General features: G+C 43.8%; 1 protein-coding gene across 1 annotated transcript in view; it reads left to right on the top strand.

The window, feature by feature from the left end:
- The first annotated feature begins 7,981 nt into the window (after positions 1 to 7,981).
- Positions 7,982 to 21,162, top strand: part of MRPL3 (mitochondrial ribosomal protein L3) — a 69,051-nt gene continuing 55,870 nt past the window's right edge. Inside the window, exons 1-4 of the mRNA XM_075587099.1 lie at positions 7,982 to 8,192; positions 11,892 to 12,073; positions 13,925 to 14,016; positions 16,182 to 16,280. Of these exons, the coding sequence (XP_075443214.1) occupies positions 8,113 to 8,192; positions 11,892 to 12,073; positions 13,925 to 14,016; positions 16,182 to 16,280 (453 nt within the window). The 5' untranslated portion in view covers positions 7,982 to 8,112. The remainder of the gene's footprint in view (positions 8,193 to 11,891; positions 12,074 to 13,924; positions 14,017 to 16,181; positions 16,281 to 21,162) is intronic.

The raw sequence follows: 21,162 nt of genomic DNA, 5'->3' as shown, positions 1-21,162 counted from the left end.
GCTAACCGAGATCCTGCCCGGGGAAGGAAGAATGATGATCGCCGCCTGTCGTTATCCGGCCAGCCGTCCAGAGGATCAACTGTTCTCCCTGGAAAGCTCGATCCGCGATGACCAGCGACTCGGCTACGAAGTATTGGCCTCGATAAAGAAGTGGTCGGGAAAAATTCCGGCTCGAACCCAGGTGTACGTACGGAACCTTTCTCCCTACACCATGTGCATTGATCGCCGGCAACCATTGGGTCGAATCTATCCAGTAACCCCGGTGGAGAATAGTGTAGGTGAACGCCTGGTGGTCACCACTCATGCCGTGACCCCAAGGTTGGCATTCGACTTCGGAGATTCACCCTTGACGGAGGGCTGGAAAGGAAGACTGCAGACAAAACTGGTAGAACGACGGGGGGTATTCTCCATAAGTGATATGGATGTAGGGTGCAGTCGCAGCGCCCGCCATACCATTCGACTGAGCGACCATGTCCCATTCCGGGAACGTTCTCGCCGCCTAGCACCCCGAGACGTGGAAGAGGTGAGGAGATTACTAGCCGAAATGGAGGAAGCTGGTATCGTTCAAGGATCACGCAGTCCCTATGCCTCACCCATCGTAGTGGTTCGCAAAAAGAATGGGACCGTACGCCTCTGCGTGGACTATAGGACCTTGAACAGCCGTACGGTGCCTGATCAGTATACCCTCCCACGCATCGAGGACCTCTTGAACGCCCTGACGGGAAGTAAATGGTTCAGTGTACTAGATTTGAGGTCGGGGTATTATCAAGTACCCATGGATCTGGAAGACCAGGAGAGAACGGCCTTCATCTGCCCGCTAGGGTTCTACCAGTTCACCCGCATGCCCCAAGGGATATGCGGGGCCCCTGCCACCTTTCAGAGGCTAATGGAAAAGACCCTGGGGGACCTGAACCCGCAAGAATGCTTGGTGTACCTGGACGACATTATAGTGTTCGGAAAGACGCTAGAGGAGCATGAGGAGCGGCTGATGAAGGTGTTGGATCGACTTCAAAAGGAGGGGTTGAAACTGTCCCTGGATAAGTGCAAATTCTGCCGCACGTCCGTGACATACGTGGGTCACATTGTATCAGCTGAAGGGATATCCACCGACCCAGGGAAGATAGAGGCAGTGGTGAATTGGCCCCGGCCTAACAATGTTCAAGAACTTCGATCCTTCCTGGGGTTCTGCGGCTACTACCGGCGATTCATGGAGGGCTACTCCAGCAAAGCTAGACTCCTGAATAATCTCTTAAAAATCTGTCCTGAGGACACCGGCAGGAAAACCACCACAGCACAAACGCCATTTGGAGAGAAATGGACCTCTGCTTGTGAGCAAGCGTTCTTGAAATTGAAAGCCAGCCTAACGCAGTGCTGGCCTATGCCGACCCCGACCGAGAATACGTTCTACACGTGGATGCCAGCTTCAGTGGCCTGGGAGCAGTGTTGCACCAGAAACATGACACAGGGCTCCGCCCAGTGGCGTATGCGAGTCGAAGCTTAACTCCAAGCGAACAGAACTATCCTGTCCACAAGCTGGAGTTTCTAGCCCTCAAATGGGCTGTAGTGGATAAGCTACATGATTACTTGTATGGGGTACCGTTTGAAGTCAGGACAGATAATAACCCAATGACTTACATCAACACGTCCGCCAAATTGGATGCGACAGGTCACCGGTGGTTGGCGGCACTGGCCAACTATCGGTTCAACCTTAAGTATAAACCAGGGCCCACTAACATAGGGGCCGATGCTCTGTCACGGAGGCCGGGGCTTCAACCCACCATGGATGAGGAAGTATGGGAGGAAATTCCGGGGCCTGGCATACGTGCTCTATGTTCGCTAGCAGCAGTGGTCAACGATCAGGTGGCGTTCTCAGAGCTAAGAGTAGCTGATTAATTAGGGTGTCAATCCCGAGCCATTCCCCGGGCCTACCGAGGTCGGGAAGGAATGAACCTTACCGAAGATAAAATCATTTCCTGGAAAGAATTGGTGCAACACCAGATCCAAGATCCAGTGGTGGAACTAGCTCGCCAAGCTCTGCAGCAAGAGAACCCCTCTATTCTTAAGCAAGCCCCCAGAGAACTGGTGAAGCTATTGTTGAATGAGTTCGGGAAGTTCGAACTGGACAATTGCCTATTGTACCGGGTCATTCCATACCACAATCATCCCGATCGGCGACAACTATTCTTGCCTGAAAGTCTGAGAAATATGGTCCTCCGGGCCCTTCACAATGATCATGGCCATCTGGGCGTTGACAAGACATTCGGGTTACTTCGGGACCGGTTCTATTGGCCAAAAATGAGAGAGTCAGTGGAAATGCATTGCCGAAGGTGTACCCGCTGTATACAGAGGAAAACACTCCCCACACGGGCGGCCCCCATGGCCCATCTGAAAAGCTCTGGTCCTATGGATTTGGTGTGCATGGATTTCTTGTGTATCGAGCCAGACACCCGGGGCATCGGTAACGTACTAGTGATTACAGACCACTATACAAGGTACGCCCAAGCGTTCCCCAGCAAAGATCAATGGGCGGTGACAGTGGCTAGAGTATTGTGGGAGAAATACTTCATTCATTATGGATTACCGAACCGACTCCACTCTGATCAAGGCAGGGATTTTGAGAGTACTCTCATTAGAGAACTGCTGAAGTTGCTAAACATAGCTAAGTCACGGACTACCCCATACCACCCAGAAGGGGATGCTATGCCCGAACAGTTCAACCGAACACTGCTGGACATGCTGGGCACATTAAAAGGCTCTCAGAAGACGGAGTGGAGCAAGCATGTGGAGACGTTGGTACATGCCTATAACTGTACTCGACACGAGTCTACAGGGTATACTCCGTACTTCTTAATGTTTGGGAGAGAAGCCCGACTACCTGTGGATGTGCGACTGCGGATATCTACCGATGGGGTATTCAACACAACGCATTTCCGTTATGTACAGAGGTTACAGGACAGCCAGCAGCAGGCCTATAAATTGGCTGAAAAGGCGGCGGCGCAATTAAATGCGGGTAACAAAAGGCGCTATGACCACAAGGTGCGACATAAGGAGATTCGCCCAGGGGATGCTGTTCTCCTTCGTAATTTAGGCATTCCCGGAAAGCACAAACTGGCTGATCGGTGGAGAGATGGGGTGTATGAGGTAGAATCACAGATGCCTGGCCTCCCGGTATACCGCATCAAGGACTCCGAAGGCCGGGTAAAGGTGTGGCATAGGAATCACCTACTCCCCATACCTCAAGTAGGGGACAACGAATTGGAGGTACCCATTGTTTCAATTGATGGAGAAACTGAAAGTACAGAGGATGGCCTAGAGACTGTAATAAATGCCACCTCTGAGAATCCTATGGAGGGAACCTCTCAAAGGGGCCTTCCGACCGCGGGGGCATCTCCCGAAAGAGCTACGGGTAAAGAGCCCCTTGGTCCAACGACAGATACGCTGACTCCCGTGAGCCAGCCACTAGACCCGCAGAGCCCGTGCTTTGTGCCACAAAGAGACTTTGCAGACTTATCAAGCCCCTCAAGGGCAGAGTTGGAACTGCCAAATGGGAATTGCTACTCTCCACAGGAGGTAGCTGAAGAGCAGATTCGCAGAAGCCAAAGAGCTAGTCAACCTCCAATGAGGATGGCTTATGATCAATTTGGGGCACCCCATTATGAGGCTCAGCAGTGGTCTCGGAGCAAAATCCAATCTGTGATTGTGATGCTCACAGAGTTGTGCAATATCGTATAAAGTCAATGCGAATGTGCTAAGTTATATAATTGAACTGCATTTTTTATTATATAACATTCTGTGTATAGTTATGTAGGTGTAGCCCAAGCGAGGACGTTGGATTCTGCAAGGGGGAGAATGTAAGGATGTGGTAGGAACCTCATATGTGTGTTCAGTGTGTGTCCTGTTGTTGTGCTGCCTCTTTTCAGTGAGAAGCTTGTGGAGTGCTTGCAACAGTGTTGCAGTGTGCCCTAGCAGAGTGAGACAGGCAATGTGATGCAATAGCTGAGCTGTGTGTCTGTGCAGATTAGGCAGAGAGGCTCCGTGGAGAAACTACAATTCCCATGAGCTCCTGGGCAGTCACCTGATGTGAAGAACCAATCAGAAGGTTAGGATGACAGGGACAGGAAAGGGAAGCGTGGGGGAGAGGTCACGCTAGTCAGAGGGGTTCTGGAAGGTAAAGGAGGAGGGTGTATGCGTGCAGGGGGTCTGTGACCCGCCTGCATAGGCTAGCTTTACCCCGCAGGCCCTTAGGAGAAACCCCTGAGCCACAGTAGGTTGCTGTGCTGCAGGGACGCCCATAGTGGTAGCGATCAGTCACCTTACTGTGTAGACAGTTAGGGATAAGCGTGCGGAGCAGGTTTGCTGGTGAGCTGCTTGGGACCAGACAGCTGCACTGCAGACATCAAAGACAAGCAAGGATTCGGCTGATCCTTTTCGAAGCATTACCGGTCACCGCCGTGACCGGAAGGTATTTACGTAAAGTGCACCAACACCGGTCAACAGGCGCTGATCCCGCCTTAGGCGTAACTCTTTGAGGACACTAGTGAGTGACCAAAGGCCTAATACACTGAGTTATTCTAACTACTAGCGCAAGGACACGGTGTGTGGGGCACGCGGTGGCGGGACCGGACATACTCATTAAGAGCGTGGCTGAGCCACTACTGTACAGGACAATACTCATTAAGAGCGTGGCCGAGCCACTCATGTTATAAGGACATTATCATTTAGCTGCGTTAAGGTTATATTGCATTATAGGTTATGTGTTGGGTTATATGCTGCGTGTGTATTAATATGATAGAGTGCTAAGGTTATTGTGCATATAGTAAAGTTGGTTGCATCATACGTGTGTGTATATGTTTCTTGCCCAGGGGAATCTCACATCACGGGGATCCTGGGTAAGTGGAGGCGCTGCGCTATAAGTGTTACCCCAGGCTCCCAGCTAGCGGAGGCTCAGATCTCCTGGAGCCGCAGGTGCGTGCAGTTACCCGTAGTCGCTTTAGCGTGTCAGAAAAAGGGCTACACCCTATATTTCTTCTTTCTCGCTTTTATATTATCATGAGAGTTCCTGCATCCAGATTCCTTGTGTGATCATCACTTCAATACAACCAGTTATTTTATTGTGGCATGCATCCTGCACAGGGCACTATAATCACACTAAAACCTATGGCCTCGGACATGGTCAAAAAGACCGTGCTGAGGCGCGCTGAGCCGCGCTGAGGGGAAACATTATCCCTATCAGCGTGGCTTTAGACGGCGCTTCCGCAGGCGTGCGGAGGTGTGTGTAAATGCAGGAGACAGGCAAGTTTAAATTTTGCCGCTCATGCAAGCGCAGGGCCGGTCACGTGACTGCCAGAAGCCAATGGCAGTCCGTGACGTCGGCGCCGTGACGTGGCGCGCTAGTCCTGCCTCCCGATCCACCTCCAGGCCCGCCTCCTGAAAGCCTCCCACCCGGCACACAAGCGCGCTCGCTGACGCTCATGCAGGGACAAGAAAAATCTCCTGCTTGAGCAGGAGAGCATGAGCGTCAGCGCTGCCCAGCGCCGCTCCCTGCACCATGTCCCATGCCATAGACATCTCATTATTTATTTATAAAATATTTTACCAGGAAGTAATACATTGAGAGTTACCTCTCGTTTTCAAGTATGTCCTGGGCACAGAGTTAAGACAAATAATACATGTTTACAAATACAGTTACATAATGAGCAGGGTATACATTATATACAAGACATAGCATGCACAGTTAAAGATAATTTGTATTATGGGCGTATGAAACAATTACAGACCACATTAAAATGTGTGACAGCCTTAGATTTGAAAGAACTTAGACTGGTGGTGGATGTAAGAGTCTCCGGTAGGTTGTTCCAGTTTTGGGGTGCACGGTAAGAGAAGGAGGAGCGGCCGGATACTTTGTTGAGCCTTGGGACCATGAACAGTCTTTTGGAGTCTGATCTCAGGTGATAGGTGCTGCATGTGGTAGGGGTGAGGAACTTGTTCAGGTAGCTGGGTAGCTTGCCCATAAAGAATTTGAAGGCAAGACAGGAAAGGTGAACTTTGCGCCTAGACTCGAGTGATGACCAATCTAGTTCTTTGAGCATACAATCATACTCATAGGTGGTTATTCATTAAGCTGCGATAGTGCAGATCTGGGCACTATTGCAGGTAAAACGCTAATTGACTTAAATGGGAGTTTCCATGCAGTAGTGCTCCAATTGACACTATCACAGTTTAATGAATAACCCATGTACATCTCATGTCCTGCTGATAGGTCGTAATGTGCAATTTTAACTTAGATTTAGTAGGTGAAACTGATGAGTCAAAAAAGGTAAATGTAGTAAATGTGGTCAAAAAGGGGTGACTTCCTCTTTGAGGGTGAGTTGAGGTGCGTGTTTTTTCTTAGATTTTAACACACCTGCAGCACATATTTGCCTTGAAAATGAAATATTTAAACAAACAATACACAAACACCATAAAAACGTTTTCAATGGAGATGTAATAGAAAAATGTGGGAGTTGTCGTTATTGTCCATTGACTTGCATTGGGTTAAGGGAATTTTTTTCAGGCATAGTGTTAAAAAAACATTTTTTAAAGGTTATTTAAAAAAAAAAAAAAAAAGTTTAACTATGAAGGAGTCTCCCTAATAATTGGGGTGAGTTGGTCAATATGACTGTGTCTTAAAAGAGCTTTCTTTGCCTTAAAAAAAAAATGTTTTATATCCCCCATAGCTGAGAAGCAGGGGGTCTCCAGAGTTGAACTGTGTTAATTTCAGCTACGGGGATCTCCTGTTCCCCGAGATACATACCACTAAATAGGCTGTCGGTATGCGCAGTTTAAAGGTCCCACGTCACGTGGGCCAATAGGCGTCAGCAAGGGATGACATCTGCGCCACGGGACCTTAAATCTGACATTTTCTGTGCCCAGCTGGGTCGGCTACCAGCAGCCCCTTCAGATTTATCGCGGTAAGCAGGGGGTCCCAGAGCAGAAATCAACACGGCTCAGGAGACCCCCTGCGTCATACCTAGTAAAAAAAAAAAAAAAAACGATCTTACTACTATATACTATCTGAGTTGTAACCTAATTATTTCTCCATGTTATGTTTAACCTCACCTTAACCCAGCGGTGCGCAAACTAGGGGGCGCAGTTATAGATGTCCCGCGCTCTCCCCCCAGGCATTTAAATGCCAGGGGAGCGAGCGAGGCTTATATAACCCACTTACCATCACGCGACGCGTCGTCCTGGTAACCCGATGTGAAATGACTCTACGGGGGTCACGTGACTTCACGTTACCATGGCAACATGACCTCGCATGACCCTGCGCATCATTTGACACAAAGGTGGAGCAGGGGCACGAGGCACCGAGTCGAGCAGGCAGGGGTGCGCACGGGGAAAAGTTTGCGCACCCCTGCCTTAACCCATTGTTGCTTTTTGTACCCCTCCCTCCTAAAAACTCCATAAAAATAAATTGAAAAGTGAAAAAAAAAGAAAAATAAGGCACAGCCACTTTAATAAAATAATATTAGGGATTGATTAGGATTTCAGTGAAATGTAAGTGTACTACAGGAGCAATGTATACGCTGTAAAGTAATTATGACACATAAAACAAACATCATCACAATACATAAGAGGTAAAGCAAATATCATCACCAAACAACATAGGACAAGATATGGGGTGGCTTTTTTTTTCAAAAACAAAATTACAAGAGAGAAAAATATCATCGGTCGTCTTTCTATTTACAGAATACAATATTTCCATTGTACAAATATATAATTAGATATAATATGAAACAGGTTGTTTTCTTACAGCCCCTGCACTTCTATAATGTAAGGTCATGGGAAAACCTTATTGCATTTAAAATTGTTTTCTTTATGCCTTTTATATAGAAACAAAAAGTAACAATAAGATATGACTCAGACATTTGTTTATCACATCGCAGGTCTGAGTAGTGGTTTGCAGTCGGAACCTTTCTCTCCTGGCTGCTTGTTTCCGAGGGGCGGAATTGGAGGCGAGGGAACAGGAAGAGGCCGGTGACATTCTCGTGCTCGGGCAGAGGACGAGTGCTTGGGAGACAGAGTGATAGCTCCCGCGCCGCAGCGTGAGATAACTACCCGCTGCACGGGGCGATGGCCTTGGGCTGGAGCCGGAGGCTGCTCTCTGCTGCCCGGTCCCAGCTGCTGGGCAGAGGCTGTGCTGCTACAGACAGGTGAGTGTCGGCCAGCCTGTGCCTATACAGTATAGGGCACATTGTACTGTGTATATTGTGCAGTGTATTTTTGTGTGTGGATGTATGTATGTATGTATATATATATATTGGACTAACTGCTATTTTTGTTTTATTCTATTTATATATATATATATGTTTGTGTGTATGTATAGTGTGTATGTGTATATATATATATATATATATATATATATATATATATATATATATATAGTTGTAACTGTTTCTTGGGCAAATTATTTAACCCTTTCACTGCCAGTGGGGACCAGCAATGCATTGTGAAATAAATAGATGAGTGACTGACCGTGTGTGCAACTACTGTAAGTGTCACTTGAGTCCTTCCTGTGTTGTGCATCAGCAATGCAAGTTGACTGCACAGAAATGGATTCTATCCAATTATTGAACATATCAAATGGAGTTATTATAAAGCCATTTACATTTTTTTGTGTGTGTGTGGAAATTTAAATTAAATAATAACATGTCACTCCACTATGATTGCCTACCTCCTATTTACACTTGATATACCCTTCCCTTCATGAAAATATATTGAAATCATGTTGTCACTTTGAGTCTCACTTTTATTGGACACAGGAGAAATGAAGATGTTGCAGGCATTAGGTGACTGTCCAATCTTAGATGGATTTCCCAGTAGCAGAAAATAGAACAACATAAGTCCACTATTTAATATGCTGTGAAAGCCGTTTGTCCATGTCCAATTCGGAATCTGAAATTTCAAATGACTATAGCGTTTCCATGACACGAGGAAGCGTTTTTACAGCAAATTGAATAGTAGTTCTAACTGACTGTTGATGGAGTCTGCAACTGATCTTTTATTCCGATGGTAGCAAGATGGGATTCTATGCAATTTTATGAGGTTGCTATTAATGCCAGTGTTGATGAGTCTGCCTTCTATTGAGTCACACTCCATACATGATGGATAGGTGCCCCTATCAGTGTGTTGCAGGCCACTTGGACAATTGCTTGTTTTGCTCTTGCAACTTTCTTTTTCTTGATTATCCAATTAACCTTACAAAATGTAAACAGTTGTATAAGGAATTGACTTCATAAAAGGGACAGACTTCAGGATTGAGCGGTCTGAAATTTGTTTTTAAGGGTTTCATGTACAACCACAAAGGTTTTCATGGGCCACTTGTGATCTAGAACCGCAGTTTGAGAACCACTGCTGTTGGGGGGTTCCTTCATGTCCTCCATTTCTTTTCTACAAAGTCTTATTTTTACATGATTTAATTTGACCCAGCGAGATGATAAACATTTGGAAAAAGGTGATACTGTGTGCTCATTTACATTTAGTTTCCCACAATCCCTTCCTGCAGTGGATGCACTGTATGCTAAGAGATAATGGGGAAAAGCAGAGTTGCAGACTGGCCTGAGATGTGAATGTGCTCACAAGTGATCTTTTTATTTTCTGTAATTTATTCATAAATGTATATGGGTCTGCTGCACTGTGAAGTGATTTCAAGCAATAGAGGTATCAAAGCTGATCTGTAGTTTTGAGGGTAACGGAAAAAAGCGAGGATTAAAAAGAAAAAAAATTGTGATTCATTTCATTCTCTTTTATTGTATATAGCACTCAGATACTGGAGTACAGGCATACCCAGTTTTAAGTACGCCCGTTTTCCGTACACTCGCAAGTACGTACATTTATTTTTGATTGCACCATACCCCTGTGTACGTACGCGTGCTTCGGGAGTACAGACACCAGGGGGCGGCGGGCGCGGCGGTAACGTGCGCACCTCATCAATACCGCAACCTCCTTCATTCTGGTCCCTAATGGAGCGGGAGTGCAGGGACAGATGGGAGGGGGAGGGCAGGGGGAACGGGGAGATCGGGCGCCGCTATCAATCAAATGGCTATACAGTACTGTCCTGTGTGCTCCCCTCTCACCTCCTTGCTTGCTCCCATTCGTTGCGCTGAGGCTGCCCCTACAGACCGCCGTAGTTGTGACTCACCAATTCATCTCAGCCAATAGGGAAACAGCAGTTTGCGCATGCGCCTTTCAGCACCTCCTAAACCGGCTCCCTACCTGTACTGGAGCTCTGATCAAGCGGGGAAACTACATGTACAGCACATAGAGGCTGTGAATTTTATCACTGTGTAAGCCTAGCTGATCAAGTACCTGAGTAAGGAAGCACAGCATTGTAAAACACCAAAGTCACAAATCAAAGTCACAAAAATATATCAGTCAGTCAAATAAATGCACCCCACCTTCATGCCCTTCTATTTTGGTAAGCACAATCAGGATTTACAACACCTCATTGTTTTTGTTTTGTGTTACAGTAAAAATACTGTACAGTAGAAGATATGCCTTCTCCTTCATCCTTCCTACATAATTTTTACATAATTTTCCGTTCATCCATTTTGCATCTGCCAGAACTAGTAAGAAAAATCAGCTGACATTAAAGATTTTATTTCAATAAAGCCTACTGTATTTTATTTTTGTTACAAATGCATTATTTGCATCAGTTATGCACATATATGATGTTTGCAGTACAGTACATGCATTGTAAAGTGGAAAAAAGGTAGTGCTTTACATACATGCTTCGGTCCCATTGCGTACGTTAAAGCGGGGTATGCCTGTATAAACTTGGATCCCCTCTAAATATATGATACATCCTCTGTGATTGTGTGTGGCAAGCTGCTACTTCAGGGGTGCATAAGAATCCCCCATGGCAGTAGAGCAAGTAAGAAAATTCATCACCTTTAAAATTACAATATATAGAGCTTTTAGAAAAAGGAAAAATAGAATATGCCTCACTAGATATAGAAAATATAAGCAAAAATACCTCACTTTGGTCTGGTTGGTGCTAGGATCCTATGCCCCGACCACTAGGCATACATAATCAGTACAATAGTGAAGCACAAATGGATCGGAACTCAACAATAAATCAGGAATAATCAATAAAATGCCATGTAGACAAAGCACATTTTGCAAAGCAGTATAGAATATGCTATTTTAATGTGTGACCCTCGCAGGGTATAAAGTAGAAAATATACAATAACTCAAGAGTCCCATAGGATAACAGTTTGGACACATCATAGGATAACAGTTTGGACACATTCTCATAATGCACTGTTTCTGGGCCTGTGGCCCTTTCCTCAGCTTTTAGGACTGCATAGGTCTTTCCTGTGTACAGAGAGACCCGTACAGAGCATAAACACTGTTGAAATCAAGATGTGTCTTAGGGGGTTATTCATAAAACTGCAGTAGTGCCAATTTAGGGCACTATGAAAGGTTGAATAACCCCCTGTAATATAAAATATCACAGGCTGCACTGTTAAACAGGGGCCTTTGATCTTGCATGTGAGTCAGTCAGTGGGTCGAATGTACCAGTTATATGTGGCACTCACTTCACTGATTGACGGTCTCGTCCACCACCTATTGTTTGATGCCTACACCTCATTGGTAAATATCCTGTGAACTGCTCGGCTTCCAGTGATGAGACCCGCCGTTCTGTTCCGCGAGACCCCCTTGATCAGTTGTTGATTTAAATAAAAATACATGCTTGGAGGAATGGCTCCTTTTTACACTTGATTATTTAATTAGGCTTGTTACTTTGCTTGACGTGTTTCTTTTTCAGCCTGTTGGCGTGTTTGTATGTCTGTGACTAACTTAGGTGTGTGATTGTAACAAAAGTTGCTATATCTTTTGTCCATCCGCAGTCATGCTTCCTGTGTGTTGCTAGTGAGAAACATCCAGAGCAGCACCTGGTGGGACGAGCATCTATCTGAAGAGAATAAGAAGTATCTGATAGACTTGACTGCAGAGGAGTACAAAGCTAAAACAGCAAGCAAGCTGTGCCCTCTTAAAGATGAGCCCTGGCCTATAAAGCCATGGGAGCCAGGTAGGTGACAAGTTTCTAAAGATAATGCAACTTAAAGCTGCAGTTCAGTCAATATCCTGCATGTGTGTTTTTTTTTAATAAATCAGTTCTGTAGTAAGAAAAAATACTTTTAGCATTTTCTGTTTTTAAAAAAACAACTTTGAAAGACCAATATTCTTGTATTCTATTTTAACAGCCATTTGCTAAGGCACTGCCCCTTCATGTCCTGTCACAAGCCCTGGCACACCCCTTTGTCAGCCCTGCCCTCCCTCTAGCACATGTCATGTCAGTGCAGGAGTGCTCATGAATATTCATGAGCTTCCACTGACAGTCAAGCAGATTATAAACAAATCCCAGCTTTTAATATGTCACCAAATTTCGACCTATCAATACATGGAGAACGAATTGACCTGCAGCTATACAGTTCTTTAGCTAATTAGAGATTGCACACACAAAACTATTGAAGTAAAAAAAAAAAAAAAGAACTGCAGCTTTAAGGCATGTTTGTACATTTAGAATAGAACAATGTGGCAGGACAGAAGCAAATAAAGCTGTCATTGCTCTTATTTGGGAAGGTTAATTCATAAAAGTGAAACTGTCACAAGCACAAAATTCTGGGTGATGAAATACCAAAGGTAGTCTCGCTGATAGCGTGGGAGTCCTTACAATCAATATTATTTAAAGGTCAGTAAATGCTGAGAATTTTCTTTTTAGAAAACATTTAGGGTAGCACTTGTAATTAGCCACACTTTCATATGGCCTATTCCAACTATAGGCACTTCTTGCTAAAGTTAACCACACAAATATTGTATTAATTGTAAGTAGTTGGATATACTTATTGTATAGGCATATCTATCTCCCAAGTGTAAAAAAAAAAAAAATATACGTGAGTAGGTCTAATGGCTTTGCATCTCATCCCAGCCTCTGTTTAAAAGCTGTGTTTAAAACAGCATGCATTGGCTTGAGGATTGGCTTGTGTAATACGAGCTTGAGACAAAAGGTGGCACTGAGTGCTCATTTGCATGTCATTTCCCAGAATCCCTTGCTGCAGTGGAAGCGCTGTATGCTGGGTGACAATGGGGAAAGACAGGGTTGCAGACCTGTCTAAGACATGCAAATGAACATACAGTAATATTTACAGTTGCTTTATATATATATATATATATATATATATATATATATATATATTGCTCTTGTTTTTTGAAGGACATTTTATATATTTTTTATAGTAGTCACCCCCCTCAACCCAAACATTGGCACATTTCCAACATCCCACAGTCTTTTTTATACCGGATCATGTAACCACTTCCCTTGCTGACTTTCATTGTTGGGTCCTCTGGAGTCAAGTGGCCCAGACTGTAGAGCAGAGGTGCGCAAACTGGAAAGCATGCCCCCTGAGAGATTTTTTTTTGGGGGAAGGGGGTGGGGGCATGGTGGTTAGAGGCCCCACGCACTTCCCCAAGGCATTTAAATTAAATGCAGAGGCCTCTGTAACTCACCTTGATACAACCGGCTTCGGGTGACGCGGCGTCAAATTATGCTGTGGGTCATGTGATGTCACATGACCCCATTGCGTCATATGGTGTCAGGGGTCTCGTGACGACCCAACGACCCCACAGTGTCATTTGACAATGGCACAAAGGTAAAGGGGGTGCGATCACTGGGGGAGAACAGGCAGGGGTGTCGCAGCACCAAGACTTTGCGCACCCCTTTTTTAGGACATTGATGTTCCTTTAAGTGCTGATACTTGGTACTGCTCGACCGTTAGCTTTGCTAACATAGTTGTTGTTACTAGGCACCACATACTAGCGTGTTTACAGGCTTGCCCTATTGCAGCTCGCTTTCAGCCTGTGCTGTAACTTTTGTCTGCAGGTTCCCTAAGAGTCGGTTTAATAGCCCTGAAGCTGGGGATGATGCCTATATGGACCAAATCAGGAGAAAGACACGCTGTCACCATGCTGCAAGTAAGGCAATTACTAGGAACAAGAGAATCACGACTCCCTTTCTGGCCCTTAACATTCTTTTGCCCCAGTGGTATTTCAAGTTTTACTTCCATTTCGTGTGTTGAGCAGAGCTGTGCATGTGTCTTTATTGTGTTTATTGTTTGAGAGAAGAAGGTTTAACAGAGAACGTGTTATGCATGTTGAAAAAGGAGAACCAGAGACGGACATGTGTTTTTTTTTTTTATCCCATTTCTTAGATGCACAGATAAAAACAAGCGTGCAGGGCTGTCTCTGTCTGGAGAAAATAGACAAGATGCAATACAAGCTCCGTTACATTTAATTGATAAAAGAAACATATTTATTGGAATATTTCATGGAACGATCTTAAAATGTAAATAGGATTGCGGTCTTTGTTTTCAAGAAACAAGGGGGGGGGGGAAAGTAACGTTACCACCTTTTTACATAATAGTAAAATAATAAAATAGGACAAAATGCACTGAAGACAGTCTACCATTTCCCATTGTTCTAGTAAGGATTGATGTGCTCTGAGCCACATTTACATTATTGCCGGAGGCATGGAAATAAAATTTCTGTACATCTCGGCCTCCTGTTTATATGCTGCAGGAAGGGAACAGAGTGGTCTTGAAAGCTTTTCCCTCTTACCTGAGGTAAAAGCGGAGTTCACAAAGAGATGTACAGCAGTACACAGTGGTCTCTTCATTGTTGTAGCTTATTCACTTCTCTTTAAGGTAAGAGAGTGTAGGCTGCTCTGTAAATAGAACATATTAACAGTGATATGTAGCTTTTGTTTAAAACTAATGGAGACGTTTAAAATAATGGGGTATATTCTTAAGACCTTTTGTCTGGTGGAAAAACTTGTTTCCTGCAATTTTTTTTTGTCTTCTGAAAAATGTGTAAATATGTGGTTTCTCTGCAAGATTGGTAAAATATCCCATTACACACATGATTAACAAGCTCGGTGGGGGTTTGCCAGGTTCTCCGTGAAAGCCACTGCACAAAAGGTATTTGTCACTTGGAATAGGGAAGTGTGGAATTAATTTTTCTACCGAGCTTTTTTGTTATCTTCTGTTTTCATCCCGAGATACGGTATGCAACAGTGCAATGTCACATTTTGTTGTAAAAAATATATATGCTGTGCGTGAGGTAGCGATTTTAAAGATTTATCCAATGCAACAGTGCCACCTACTTGGCCACTTTTATATAAATTGCTGAGCAGGGGTAGAACCAAGTTTTGAAGGTTAACTGCCAGTAAGGTATACTGTACTTTGGGATCCTTTTTATAGGTAATGTCGCCTGCTACTTTTAAAACAAACCCTCTACGGCAGCTCCAGGACTACCTGATCCCAGATTAACCCTCTACGGCAGCTCCAGGACTACCTACCCCCTAGGACTGTATCTCAGGTTTTGTTTTTCCTGTTTGTTTGCAATTGTTGCACTAGCGCTTGTATACACTTATTTTACACCTTTGAATCCCTCTTCCTCGATTTATTTAGATCCGGGTACCCCCTGGTTACTGAGATATTTACTATTTTTTGTGCCAGTGTTTCGTGTCCCTTTTTGTAAATGTAAAATGCAGCTTCCTATTGGAAGACCCAGAGTGTCATCTTCAAACGTACTTTTATTTTACTGCTACAGAAAAGGGTGATTATGTCAGGTGCCAAGAGGGGGACTGGAGCTAGGAAAAGCTCGGCCCCAGGAGATCCCTGGTTCCGCGTCTGTTAAAGAAATACGTTCTAAAAATGGTGCGATTTACCAAGCAGTCACTGCCAAAAAGCTGTTGAATTTATGTGCAAATGTAGTCATGATCTTGCCAAACCTTTGTCAAAATAAATGAACAAAGGTTATTCAGGCAGTGGTGTAGTAGAATTTTAACATGTTTACACTATTCTGCTGTCTTAACCGTTCCACTGGGATAGCAAAATATAATGCGCAGATCTTCATGACATCTCGGGCACGTATAGCAAATAAATCATACAAGCCAAAACAAACCATCATACCCCTTTCTGAGCTGATAACCTCTGTAGTTCACTTACTGCAGATATTCTTATGCCGCCTCTTGCAAATAACCAGATGTTTTATTTTTCCAAATCTTCACGTGATTTCAATGTTTTGCTTTGGTAATTCATACGGTAGTATTATTTTCACAAGTATTTTTCTTTTTGTAGGTCCAGGACTGTCATGTCATTAAGTACGCTCCGAAGGAGGGAAACAAAGAAAAAACGGCTACTCTCACTGTAGGAGGAAAAAATGTATCTTCTTTCTATGTAAGTGCTGTTTTGTTCTTAAAGTGGGTTGGCCCAGGTCCGTATTGGATACAAGACAACGTCTTCTGCGCACTAGTTGGTAATAGAGGCGCCTTGACTGGGAATCGTCAAGCGGTGGTGTAACATTTAAATAAATGTCCGGGAGTTAGAGCGTGATGAGCGCTATCGCGGCCGAATCAGCATCGCATGCCGTTTAAGTCAAAGGCAGATATCGCCAATTCGGGCGCTATAGCACTGATCGCACTTTGATGACTCCCAGACCCATGGCTGTTAACACCAGATCGGTGTGCGATACCCCACCTGGGAACATGATGAATCTGTGCCTGTCATTGCTGGTAGGTTTGGTGCCACCCTACACAAACAATAACAATACCACTTTGACATTCTGCACATTTTATCATACTGCTGGGGTCAAAGTGTTTCATGCAAGTGGTTGGTTCTGGTACCTGATTTCAAAGAATTTGGAACCTATTACACATTTTTACAATTTGTCATTTTTTTTGGCCTCATCTTAGAAAGTAATATATACACTTTTTTTTATATTGTAAAAAAATAGGAAGTTAGGGAATCATTTGAAATGGAACTGGAAGGAGATTGGGGGTTATGCCAGTGCAAACTCTTTTTCAGAGCGGAATGGGACATTGGGTTGCAGGCTTTTTGCTGCAACAAAATGACTGCCGGTATTCGGCCACAGTGGGAACCTCTGCCGCCGGCTGATTCTAGGAGATGGTAATTTTTATGGGTATGGGTTTAGTTTTCGTGATTTTAGCATTTAGGGTAGGGGGTTAACTTGATGGGTTTTGGTGGTTAGAGTAGGTATTTTTGGGGGGGGGTTAAGGTCTTAGGGTAGGGGGTTTTAGGGTAAGGGTCATGCTTAGGCACTTACGTTAGCGGCGAAGCGGGTGGCAGTGACAGGTCCTGGCGCAGGTTGAGTCGTGCGAAGCACCGGCGGTCAAAACGAGCACAACCAAATGTCCTAAACCATTTCATGATATCACACAAAAGGTAGTAGCTAGAGGAAATCAAAACCGTCTGGTACATCAGCGTATCATGTTTGCAAACAAATGTGAAAACATGAATGTAAAATACGAATGTGTCTGATCAAAGCAAATGTTTCAACCACCCAGATTAAACTCCTTAAAATGTCACTCTTCATGCATTCATTTAAATGTATAGGCCAGGGGTGGCCAATTCCAGTCCTCAAGAGCCACCGACAGGTCAGATTTTCAGGATATCCCTGCTTCAGCACAGGTGGCTCAATCAGTGGTTCAGTCAGCATTTCCTGTAACAGTGACACAGCCAGCAAGTGCTGCATCTGATTTCTCCAAATGTCAAAGATTCTGGATGCTAAAAAAAAGCGTTTGTTTTGTTTAGAGACCTTAGATAGATTTTTAGCATGTTAGATGGAGATCCTTTTTTTACGTGACCTCTCCTAATAAATGGGATTATCCAAGTGTGACACAACTGGCAGCCAACTAAATTGCTTTTCAAGAGATTGCATTGGAAGGAGAAAATCCTGGTTCTACCAGCCTAATTTCTAGCTGCATCCACTAGTCTAAACCCTGATTAGATATCAAGCATTGGATCTCATGCCCTCAAAGATATAGTTCCAAATAGAATATCATATACTATATAATATATTTTTATTGTTTCCCTATATTTGTATTTATATAACATACTGTTTTAAGATTTTCTTAGAGAAAGCAGCGCCCACAATTTGAAGCACGGTTAATTTATTTTTAGTTTACTTTAAAAAAAAAAAAACTTTTAAAAGCATATTAATAATAATATTGAAGTGTTGAATATTAAAAAAAACACCATGTTGCTACTTTGAGAATGTAGCTTTTGGTCCAGCATTAAGAATTATAATAGACCTTAATGTCATTTAGCATAGCTTTCAACTCGCCTTGGAAGACAGGAAGACACAATGTAAATAAATGATCTAGCAATATCGATACTACGAACACTGATGATCCATTGCTTCTGAAGAAACTCGCTTTCAAAATAAAAGTTAATTTTGAAATGACACTCCTTTCAAACCCCTGTTACCAAATCGTCCTGGTCACAGGCAGTCATAAATGACATCATGGAATGTTACCATTGTGCAGCAGAGAGATGCAGAACTCTGAACATGGCGGCACAGAGAGGAGAACTAGGACATCCATTCATAGTATCATTTACCTTGAATATTTTACTGATATTTCCCTTCCTTGATTATATTGCATAGGACAATGTTATTAACCTAAATTAAAACGTTTCTTGATTGGGCTGCCTTTTATGTAATGTCACCTACAGTGTAATTTACATTTTTCATTTCAAATAATTATGTTACTGGTGAGACTATATGTATTGCAAGTCTTTATTTATATAGCGCCATTAATGTGCATTGCGCTTCACAGCTGTAGTACGGGACAATCATATAAATAATAAATTATATAAATAACACAGGGAAGAAGTGCTTCAGACATAAAAGTAACATTTAGGAAAAGGAGTCCCTGCTCCGAAGAGCTTAAAATCTAATTTTTTGGTAGGGAGAACGTACAGAGACAGTAGGAGGACATTCTGATAGGGGCGTCTGCAAGGAGCAAAGGTTAATGTATGATGTGTTATTTATCAGCCATGGAGCTACACATATGCTTCTTTAAACAAGTGTGTTTTATGGTGAGTCTTAAAGGTGGATAGAGAGGGTGCTAGTCGGATATTGAAGGGAAGGGTATTCCAGAGGTGTGGGGCAGTCAGAGAGAATGGTTTAAGGCGGGAGAGGGCTTTAGATACAGGAGGGGTAGAGAGAAGACATCCTTGAGCAGAACGCAAGAGCCGGGATGGTGTACAGCGAGAAATTAGAGCTGAGATAGAAGGAGGAGCAGAAGAGTGTTAAGCTATAAAAGTGAGGAGGAGAATTGAGTGTGTGTGTGTGATACGGGATTTGATAGGAAGCCAGGAGAGGGATTTCAGCAGGGAAGACGCTGAGACAGATTTACGAAAGAGTAGAGTGATTATGGCAGCAGCATTTAGGATAGATTGTAGGGGAGACAGGTGAGAGGCAGGAAGGCCGGACAGCAGGAGGTTACAGTAATCAAGACGGGAGAGAATGAGGGCCTGAGTCAGAGTTTTAGCAGTCGAGCAACAGAGGAAAGGGCGTATCTTTGTAATATTGCGGAGGAAAAAGCGACAGATTTTAGAAACATTCTGAATGTGAGAAGAGAATGTGAGAGAAGAGTAGAGTGTGACCCCTAGGCAGCGTGCTTGGGCTACTGGGTGAATGATGGTACTTCCAACAGTAATATAGAAGGAGGAAATAGGACCAGGTTTGGGAGGAAGTATGAGGAGCTCTGTTTTTGCCATGTTTAGTTTAAGTCGGCGGAGGGCCATCCAGGATGATATAGCCGACAGACATTCAGAAACTTTAGTCTGTACAGTAGGTGTAGTAAGGTCAGGGGTAGAAAAGTAAATTTGTGTGTCGTCAGCATAGAGGTGATATTTGAACCCAAGAGATGTTATTAGGTCACCTAGAGAGAGTGTGTACAGAGAAAAGAGAAGGGGTCCCAGGACAGAGCCCTGTGGTAACCCCACAGAGAGATCGATAGAGGAGGAGGTGTTTGCAAAAGACACACTGAAAGTACGATGTAAGAGGAGATCCAGAAAAGAGCTTTGTTACGAATGCCAAGAGTATGTAGAATGTGAAGGAGAAGAGGGTGGTCCACAGTATCAAATGCTGCAGAGAGGTCGAATAATATGAGAAGAGTGTAATGACCTCTTTCTTTGGCAGCATGGAGATCATTAGTTATTTTAGTGAGGGCTGTTTCAGTGGAGTGAGCTGTGCATAAGCCAGATTGTAGAGGGTCTAAGAGAGAATAGGGGTTGAGAAAATGGAGCAAATGAGAGAATACAAGACGTTCAAGGAGTTTAGAGACAAAAGGCAGGAGGGATACAGGTCGATAGTTAGAAATACAGGTAGGGTCAAGCTTGCTGTTTTTGAGTTATGGTATGACTGTTGCATGTTTGAAGGAAGAGGGAAAGTTACCAGAGTAGAGGGAGTTAAAAATGTGTGTGAGCGTAGGGATTATAGTAGGAGCAAGAGGTTTTGGTAGATGAGAGGGAATGGTGTCAAGAGGGCATGAGGTAGAGGGAGAAGAGGAGATCAGCAATGACACATCCTCCTTCGTGACAGCGGCTAAAGAGTCAAGGAAGGCAGGAGGAGAGTTAGGAAGAGGTGTAGGATGGGAGGAGGATACAGAAGGGATCATATGTACAACAAAGAAGGGTAAAAAAAATGTACAGTACACAAGAATAAATTGAGGTGATATTGGGGGGCCCCCTGATATTACCTCAATTTATTCTTGTGTACTGTACATTTTTTACCCTTCTTTGTTGTTTTTGTTACGTTTCCCCTCCTTCCCTCCTCTCCTTTTCATTGTTGTTGTTTTGTTCCATGAGTTGTACTCTCCATACCTGTGCTTGGATTGTCTGTGTAGCTGCTTTTTTTTACAATATATCATTGGATTCACTAATTGACCATTTTGTCTGCTTTTTCTTATTTGTGTGCTGGGGGCTTTTGTACAAATGATTGCTTCCTTTTGGGGGATATGAGGTGCCTCCTTGCTCCCGTACACCTCGCAGCTTTTTCTTAATTTGATATTTACCATTATTGTTCTTGTGGTGGAGTGCTACCTAGCACACATCATTTTTGATACAGAAGGGATGTTCTGACGTATGGATTCTACCTTTTTCTTGTAATAGTTGGCAAAGTCCTGAGGTGAGATGGAGGAAGAACAGGCAGCAGAGGGTGGTCTGAGTAGGGAGTCAAAGACAGAGAAGAGTTGGCGTGGGTTAGACTTTAATTAGAATATTAAAGTTATACATTGAAAAAATACACATTTAT

This window comes from Ascaphus truei, chromosome 2, assembly GCF_040206685.1.
Source record: "Ascaphus truei isolate aAscTru1 chromosome 2, aAscTru1.hap1, whole genome shotgun sequence".
NCBI classification, from domain to species: domain Eukaryota; kingdom Metazoa; phylum Chordata; class Amphibia; order Anura; family Ascaphidae; genus Ascaphus; species Ascaphus truei.
Note: the sequence above shows the minus strand (reverse complement) of the source record. Positions and strands in the feature narration are given on the sequence as shown.